This window comes from Somniosus microcephalus, chromosome 8 (genome assembly GCF_052327205.1).
Source record: "Somniosus microcephalus isolate GS21.2 chromosome 8, FLI_Smic_1.0, whole genome shotgun sequence".
In the NCBI taxonomy this organism is placed as follows: Eukaryota; Metazoa; Chordata; class Chondrichthyes; order Squaliformes; family Somniosidae; genus Somniosus; species Somniosus microcephalus.
The window spans coordinates 245973335-245982938 of record NC_140994.1 but is presented as its reverse complement, the minus strand read 5'-3'; the positions used below and the strand labels follow the sequence as shown (position 1 = coordinate 245982938).

Here is a 9604-nt window from a genome sequence, read left to right as displayed (position 1 = left end):
AAAAAAAACTTACATTCAAAAACTTTTAAAACATGCCTATTAGTGTCCCTGCGCCTAAAAAACTAGCTTAATTTTAAGAGGCTCCTCGAAGGCCCACAAACAGGCACAAATACCGGAAACTCCCCACGGTGATTTATTCGATCTGGGGTTTGGCACGATTTCTTAAAAACTGTAGTGGAGCTAAAAGCACAGAATTTCGACCCCGGCACTTCACGGTATAACACTCCTTTCATTATAAAACAGCAGATTCTCCGATTTACCATGAGCTCTGCCATTTGAGATCCTCCAGTAACATTTAAAATAACAGAGCTACCCATACCGAAATGATTTTGAACATGATAGTTCCCATCTTGAGCTACCCTCTGTTTCCTATTTTGAGCCAATTTCCGATCTCAGCTCAAACGTGCACAACACCAATGGTGTCTGAACCCTGAGCTGAAAGGGAAGAGGAAGCTCGCCTGCCCTGTGATTTCACAAGAGACAACGCCATTTACTTTGTGCAGAGCAACAACTGAGAACCTCAGTGTTGTGCGTCGCTGTGCTGGGAGTTTGCTGCTCAGACTCTGGATTTCTTCACGAGTCTCTTCCCACAAGGTAGGCAATCTTACTGCAATCATACTTTTTAAAGGATTGATTTAAATGTGGCTTAAATAATTGATCGTCTTTTTCAAAGATGTTGCACCCTTCAGACTAAGCAAGGGCAACATGTAATCCTTTATATGGTTTCATCTTTTTCATAAAATTACACTAAGGGGGTTTCTTACAACTCAATGACTGCTGTCTGCTATTTTACACATTTTGAGCTTTCCTGCTTGTTGCCTGGTCGATATAAAATTTTGTCTTTAACTGGACTTGAATGTTCTGGTTTCCCAAGTGATACTCTGGTTCTGTTTGAGGTTTTCATTGTCCTTCAAAGTTCTGCTGCCGATTCAGTACTTTGACTAATCAGTGATGCCCAATTTAGTTGAAAGCGTCTCCCGGAGAAATAGGAAGTAAAAGAGTTTAAAACTAAAATGTAAGAGAAGAGATGAACCATTACAGGCGAACTTGATTGGCAGCCCTTAGTGTGGGCTTGACGACTGCCCCTACTTTTCGTTCAGCTCCTCCAGTGAATATGATACAGGGAAAAGCAGAAGCTCTAATTGACCTAAGGATCTGCCTGAAACCCGTTACCTTCTAATTGAGCTCAGAAAGCACAGCAATTACACCTTGCAGTCTGAAATCGTCACATTGAGTTATCACAGTTTCCCTTTATCGGCACAGCAATACAGTGTGTGTGAGATGGTACAATGCTCCTGCCCTTATAAACCAGCCTCTGACCTACTGTGAGTAGCACCATAGCAGATACACTACCTTTAAAGAATTCTGTTTGGAAATCTATAAACAGAAGGATCACTGTCTATTAACGGTCATTTGGATCATTAAAATGTCTGACCATAATGAAATTGTCATGGGCTTGTCTAACTGGTCCTGATTCAGGTCATGTGAGTAACTCAAAGCTGTAGATGGTTCTCTTAGTGTCACATTTTTAGATGAACCACATTTCTGACTTGGGCAGGTTGACTGTGACACTACGATAACCATCTACTGCTTTGGGTTAGTCACATGACCTAACTCAGGACCAGTTAGACAAGCCTATGACCATTTCATTATTGTCTGACATTTTAAAGATCCTTAAAAAAACATATGTTTACTTATATTGCAGAGTTGGTGTGAAAAGTCTTGTTTGTAATTACAAATACAAAAATTATTAGTTTCACATAAGTTGCAGACAAAACGCTCAAAATATAAAGGGGTAGATTTTCATAAAGCTGTCGGGAAGGAGGCTTTTAGTCCCGCCTACTTCGGCGTCCGGCCAATCCGCGCAATTTTCCCTTGATTGATCTTGCTGAGCCCACCCAGCAGGCTCAGCAGGCCAATTAAGGGCCACCTGGCAACAGGTGATGTCACAGACTGAAATTTCATCTGTCAAGAGGTCTTGACAGATGAAATATCAGCATTTCACAGCTGTTTGAAGCTGTCAAACACTGACAGTCTGATTTCTAACCTGAGTCCTTCTACACAGACTCAGTTAGAACTGTTACCGGCAATGAAAGCTGAAGGCTGTCACTTTTGACAGCTCGCAGCCATTCTGCTTTCAGTTCCGGCTGAGTGATGGACTCCTGAAACCTAGAGGAAGAAAGGCTGTAAAGGTAAGTACAGGTAATTTAAACTTCTTTACACACTTCAGACACACCAAACACACTTACCTTTGCACTCATGCACCCATCACTCACCTGAACACCGACATCGCGACCCCTCCAAGTCCTTCAACCCGACGGCCCGCCTGCTCTAACCTGGCGTGGTTTGGAGCCGTCGGCAATCCCACACGACACACCTCAAAATAGGGATTAGGCTAAAAACTGCCTGTTAACTACCTGTTAAAAGGCAGTTAATTGGCACTAATCCCTTCCCGCCTCGGGTCGGTGGCTCCCAGTGCGGGGCAGGTACCCGCCTCCTGTGAAACTTAGGTGGAGGCAGGTTTTGGGCGGGATGGTGTCGGGACCCCCGAATTCGGGATTTCCCCCCCACACACGCCTGAAACCCCACCTGACGACTCCAGGAAAATCTACCCCAAAGTGTCCGCCGTGGCTCATTTGTAGCATTCTCGTGTCTGAGTCAGAAGATTGTGTGTACAGTCCCAGTTCAGAGACTTGAGCGCATAAACTTGGCTGATACTTCAGTGCATTATTAAGGGAGTGCTGCACTGTCGGAGGTTCCATCTTTCGGATGCTCTACCTGCCCTATCAGGTAAACATTAATGATCCTAGGGTACTATTTGAAGAGGAGCAGGGCTGTTATCTTGTTGTCCTGGTCAACATTTGTTTCTTACCCAAAATCTAAAACAGCTGTTCTGGTCATAAATGTCATTACTATTTGTGGAACTTGCTGTACGCAAATTGACTGCCGTGTTTACTACATTACAAATGTACTTTATTGATTGTAAAGTGTTTTGGGATGTCCTGAGGTTGAGAAAGGCACTATAACTACATGCTACAGGTATCGCTGAGGCAGCGACAATTGCATCTTTAAAGGAAAATTGAATAAATATTTGAAGCAGGGTAAGATTTAGGGCTATGAGAGAGAATGGGGCAGTGGGATTAGTTTTGGATTGTTCTAGCAAAGTGCTGGCACAGACACAACGGGACAAATTCTTCTGTGACACAATCTTCAATGTCTCTATAGAAAGGAGGGATGTCATTGAAGATTACATTGAGCAATTATCTTTGTATCCATCAGAAAGAACCTTGGGGGAAAATTCGGTGGTGCCCCGTTTAGGGGCGTCAAGCTCGCCTGGGCGATGGAATTTGCGCTGCGCATGGAGCCGCTTGCGCCCGCCGGAAATTCGACTTGAGTGCCCCAAGAGGGACACGGGGTGTTGCTCGAGGCACCCCGCGTCCCTCTTAGGGCGCTGAAACTGAATTTCGCAATGCAACGTGCCGCAGCGCCACATGCTGTGGCACGGTGCGCTGTGGCACTGCAGGCCTTCCTCCCATTCTTAAGGGGGAGGGGCCTGCTGCAGCACGATCTCCGATCGCAAGTGCTGGCAAAAGAGCCCGGCACCGAGGAGAAGTGCCGGGCTCTCGGAAAACAGCCGGCAGTGCCGCGGGGGGAGATAAGGAGGCCGGGGACGGAGGTGCTGGCAGGCGGCCGCTGAAAAAAACAGCCGCCCCGCACCTCCACCTTAATTTGCGCCACTCCCGCCACAGGTAGGCCCCGCGAACCGGGCGCGATTTGCGGCCAGAATAGCGGAGGCGGACATAAACAAATATAGCGATGGGGCGGTAGCGGGGTGCTGTGCACACCGATGACGTCATTGGTGGCGGCGCAGCGCTACAGGCTAACGCTGCCTTTAGCGCCCCCGACAAATATCGCGGGAGGCGCGGCCAGTGGCGCTACAGCCACTGACTGCCCTCTTTAGGCGCTAACTGCTGGCGTTACACACCGAATTTTTCCCCCCTTATCCTGGAGGTAGTCATTTACTTGTTAAGGTTCTGCCTGAGAACGTACACATGTATGTGCGTGCACATAGAGAGAAAAAACATGTATTTATAGCCTGCGCTTGACATCGAGGCAGCATTTCACCATGCATGGCCCCAAGGAGCCCGAGTAAAACTGAAGTCAATGGGGATCAGGGGGAATACTCTCAGTGTTGGAGTCAAACCTGGCACAATGGAAGAAGATTGTGGTCATTGGAGGCCAATCTTCCCAAGATGAGGCCATTACTGCCCATATTTTGGTAGCTCAGGATGCTATTTTGTGCATAAAAATGGGGGCTGCGCGTTGGAATTTTATGGGCTTTCAGTCCCAGCCTCAAGATAGACTGCTGCCACCTCTAGGCTGCTGATTTGAATCATATGCAATCTCAAAACAAGGAATTTCTTTGCTTAATACAGAGTGCAACAACCTGAGGTAAGATTATCTAACAGCTCACAACAACAACAACAACAACAACAACTGGTATTTATATAGCACCTTTAACGTAGTAAAATGTCCCAAGGTGCTGCACAGGAGTATTTTAAGACAAAAAATTTGACACCGAGCCACGTAAGGATAAATTAGGGCAGGTGACCAAAAGCTTGGTCAAAGAGGTAGGTTTTAAGGAGCGTCTTAAAGGAGGAAAGAGAGGTCGCGAGGTGGCGAGTTTTAGGCAGGGAATTCCAGAGCTTAGGGCCCAGGCAACAGAAGGCACGGCCACCAAATGTTGAGCGATTATAATCAGGGATGCTCAAGAGGGCAGAATTAGAGGAGCGCAGATATCTCAGGGGGTTGTGGGGCTGAAGGAGATTATAGAGATAGGGAGGGATGAGGCCATGGAGGGATTGAAAACAAGGATGAGTTTTCACACAACTGACAAGCAAAATCTATTGGTGCACAGGTGTGATGGAACTAAGCTGACTCTGATTTGGCTCAGTGTTAGTGATGAACAAACCAAGACTTTCCTTTTGGTAACTACTTCTTTTAACCCTAATCCTGACCAGTCGTTTATATTATTTTATATCAGGTTTTTAATTTTTTCTAAATGTATTAATTTACAGGATGTGGGCATCGCTGGCAAGGCCAGCATTTATTGCCCGTCCCTAAATGCCCTTGTGAAGGTGGTGCCCTGTAATATCCTTTCACTGAGATGCAAAACAGCCTTGTAAAGGTTTTTTAAAAATGCACAACAAAGATTTTTTTTTAATAAATTATTCTCGAGATATTGGCATCGCTGGTAATTCTGGCATTTTTTACCCATCATCAATTGTCTTTGAGAAGGTGTCGGTGGGCCTTCTTCTTGAACCTCTGCAGTCCAGGTGGTGAAAGCTCTCCCACAATCCTTTTAGGTTGCATGTTGGCCATTATTGCAAAGAGGTTTGGAGTTTATAAGTAAGGAAGACTTGCTACAATTGTACAGGGCTTTGGTGAGACCACACCTGGAGTACTGGGCACAGTTTTGTCTCCTTATCTAAGGAAGGATGTACTTGTCTTAGAAGCAGTGCAACGAAGGTTCACTGTATTGATTCCTGGGATGAGAGTATTGTCCTGTGAGGAGAGATTGAGTAGATTGGTCCTATACTCTTTGGAGTTCAGAAGAATGAGAGGTGATCTCATTGAAATATATAGGATTCTGAGGGGCTTTGACAGGGTAGATGATGAGAGGTTGTTTCCCATGGCTGGAGAGTCTAGAACTAGGGGGCATAGTCTCAGGATAAGGGGTCGGCTTTATAAGACAGATGAGGAGCACGTTCTTCACTCAGAGTGTTGTGAATCTTTGGAATTCTCTACCCCAATGGGCTGTGGATGCTTAGTAATTGATTATATGCAAGGTTGAGATCGATAGACTTTTGGACTCTAGGGGAATCAAGGGATATGGGGATAGGGCATTAAAGTGCAGATGAGGTCAAAGATCAGCCATGATCTTATTGGATGGTGGAAAAGACTCGAGTGGCCGTATGGTCTATTCCTGCTCCTAATTCTTAAGTTCTTAAGGAGGTAGGGAGTTCCAGGATTTTGACGCAGCGACAATGAAGGATCGGCAATATATGTCCAGTTAGGATGGTGTGTGACTTGGAGGGGAACTTGAAGGTGATGGTGTTCCCATGCACCTGCTGCCCTTGCCATTCTAGGTGGTGAAGTTCATAGGTTTTGGAGGTGCTGCCGAAAATGCCTTGGCGAGTTGTGCAGTGCGTCCTGTAGATAGGACACTCTGCAGCCATGGTGCGCAAGTCGTGGATGGCGGGAATGTTTATGGTAGTGGATATGTTGCCAATCAAGCGGATCGCTTGTCCTGGATAGTGTCGAGCTTCTTGCAAGTGGAGAGTATTCCATCGCATTCTTGACTTGTGCCTTGTAGGTGGTGGAGAGGTTTTTGGGAGTCACTTGATTCATCAAATCCAGCATCTGACCTGCGCTAGTAGCCAAGGCATTTATATGGCTGATACAGTTGAGTTTCTGGTCCATGGCGACCCCATGGAAGTTGCTGGTGGTGGATTTGCCGATAATGCCACTGAAAGCATATTATTATATAGACATTATTATCAATAAATTGAGCAGCAGTGAATAAGAAAATGCTAATTTCTGTTAATTCATATCCTCGGTTACATAAAATTCATAGGTTATCTGATCAGTTTTATTGAACTATGTGGAAGTGAAAATCACATTGTGAAAATCTTCGCAAGTGCACTTTTTGTCCATTCTTCCTAGAATAGGTTTCATTTCACTTTTTAGTTCTACTTCAAGTATGTTATTCTCAGTTGGAAAGTCTATGTGGCTGGTGGATAAGAGGTGGATTTTGCACGGTCCATCGTTTATTAGGATGAGTAACTTTTATTACACTTCTCTGAGGAAGAGGTGGGGAAGAAGTTTATGAAGAAATTTACTGAAAAATTTTATTGTATATTTTACAGTTCCAAGTTAGAATTGGGAAATAATTTGGAAAGCTGTTTTACCTCATTTCTTTTCTTCACAGTCTGAAGTGTTAAACATGTTCAGGAAATGTGCCGCAGTTTTACTTCTGGTGGTTTTCTGGTGCTATATACCTATCTATATCTATATGTATATTTCTTACAGGCAAAGAGGCGGAACCTGTGAAATTAGGCTACGATTTGTCTGCAACAAAATGCCAGCTGGTTTGATGTTCAGTTTCTTTGTGTTTCTACTTCCGTCTTTTTTCACACAAAGTAAGTGCCTTATTTCCACCAATCACAGTCATATTGTTTTACTTTATCAGAGTGTTTAATGAATTCACACACCTAGTATTCAGCAAGCAAGTAAGGTCTTTATTTTCATGTCCCTGCTCCTTTAAACAGGGGGTAGAGTTTCCGCTTTGGTCACAATCGGCGATTGCGCCGCAAATTGCGCACAAAATTGCGCCCGTTTGGGAAAAAAAAATTCTCGAGTTTCTGCTGAACTTCATTTGCATATCGGCAAAAGCAAAATCTGCCCTGAAGCAGCGCAATTGGGCAACGTTTTAAAATGTATTTTTTTTAAAAGTTGCTTTAAAAAATATTCCTTGATATATTTAAGAGTGGTAACTTGGTGCAGTTTGCTTAATACAGCTGGAAATGGATTTATCAAAAAATAAGCATTTTAAATCAGTGTCAATCCAGCACCTATGAGTAAGTGATTTTAAATGATTGAAAATGAATTAAAAAAAATATACAAAGCTGTTTTCTAGTTAGATGTAAGTTCCTTAGTAAATTATAAAAAATAATCATTCAAAACATACCTATTAGTGTCCTTGCGCTCAAAAGTTCCAGCTTATTTTTTAACATAGAAGATAGGAGCAGGAGTAGGCCATTCGGCCCTTCGAGCCTGCTCCGCCATTCAAGGAGATCATGGCTGATCATCCAAACCCTAGCACCCGGTCCCTACACCGACAGCCATCCCACCCAAGCCCTATCACCGTAACCCCACGTATTTAATCCCCCCTAACACTAAGGGCCAATTTTTTTTATTTTTTATCATGGCCTGTGGGAGGAAACCGGAGCACCCGGAGAAAACCCACGCAAACATGGGAAGAATGTGCAAACTCCACACAGACAGTCACCCAAGGCCGGATTTGAACCTGGGTCCCTGGCGCTGTGAGGCAACAGTGCTAACCACTATGCCACCGTGCTGTTTGAAGCTTCCTCGAAGGCCTGCAAATGAGCGCAATTAATGGAAACTCCCAACGGTGATTAATTCATCCTGGGGGTGTGGCCAGTTTTGTGGGCGGGGCCAGCTTCCAGCGTGATGGCTTTAAATGTAACGCAAAAGATGGCGGAAGCTCTAGAACTGTTGAACGCAATTTCCGCTTAAATTTCCGCGATCTTTTGCACCGTTTACGCCGATATCGGGGAAATCGTGCTGAAAAAAACAGCATGATCGAGCGGAAACGCCAGGCCGCTGTGTAAGTTCACTTTTCAGAGTCCAACAGTGGAACAACTTAATAAAATGAAAAATGTTAGCAGATTTCTCATTGCTCTTCAATTCCTTTTCCCGATCTATCTATTAATCTCTCTATCTGTCTGTACATCTACTCTTGCATGTAGCAAACGTCCATCAGAGCATTTTCTGTATTCTATGATATGTTATATTTGATCAATAAACAGCTTAACAGATTGCATGGTATAGAATGGGTCAAAAGTAACAACAATATTAAAATGTTAATAAATGTTAAAATTAGGAATTATTGAGGATTATTTTTTGTGTTCGAGGCTGTGCAACATATAAAAGTTATATTTGGGTATAACATCATTTGAAAAGGTTTGAAGGTTTGTCGCTGATCCTCACTTTGGGTCACATCTTGGTTTAGTGTCCAAAGGTGTTTAAACATCACTGTGAATACAGTGTGCACAGAGCCATTGTGGTTTTGGTAATTGCGATGTGAGCTGGTATTTAATCAAGGCTTACAGACACATGGGCCTAGAAATTGAGTTTTGGCGCAGCCAGGGCTTTAGCGCCGGAAGTTAGTGCCGGAGCTAAGTCGTGCTGGTCGGGCCCAAAATTCACCAATTCTGCGCCCAAACGGCTGCCGGCGCTGCTGAGAGCTGGTTGCGCCTGAAAACTGGTGCTACGCGCTGAATATCGGCGCTATTCCGGCGCTGCGGCAGGTTCGGGAAGTGCAGGCCTCCTCCTTCCCTTAAGGAGGAGCTGCCTGCACCCGGCCGCGGCCCGCGAAAATCTTTTTAAAAATGAGCCCGGCACCTCGGACAAGTGCCGGGCTTGCTTCTGTTCCGGGGGGGGGGGGGAAGTCCGGGGAGGGAGCTGCGGCCAGGCGGCCGGCGGGAAAGCGGCCGGCCGCCGCGGTGCCTTTAATGCGCCGGCGCAAAGTCATGCAAGACTCTGTTGCCAGAGTCTTAGTTGCGGCTGCCACGGGCGAGGCGGCCGCAACTGAATTTCGGCGCTGGGGCCCGTCGGCATGGCAACTGGGACGCTGCGCACACCGATGACGTCATCGGTGCCGGCGCAGCGCTACCGGTCTACCGCGGCGGAAGGGCCCCAGGCAATTTCGGCGCCGGCGCCAATTGCAGCGCTAGGCCCTCTAGCGCCGCAAAATCGGCGCTAAGACAACTCAATTTCTAGGCCATGGGGTTTACTG

The 9604-nt window shown here is 45.5% G+C and overlaps 1 protein-coding gene across 3 annotated transcripts in view; it reads left to right on the top strand.

Annotated features, from left to right (window-relative positions):
* Nucleotides 1-494: 494 nt before the first annotated feature.
* Nucleotides 495-9604, top strand: part of LOC147114252 (uncharacterized) — a 31387-nt gene continuing 22277 nt past the window's right edge. For 2 of the 3 annotated variants that reach the window (XM_085995942.1, XM_085995941.1), the window contains exon 1: nt 7112-7202. Coding sequence is in view for 1 of the 3 variants with exons in the window: in XM_085995943.1 (XP_085852069.1) it covers nt 7142-7202 (61 nt within the window). In the remaining 2 variants the exon portion in view is untranslated. Of the gene's footprint in view, nt 595-7092; nt 7203-9604 lie in introns of those variants that run through there. The other variant, XM_085995943.1, reaches the window with a different exon arrangement.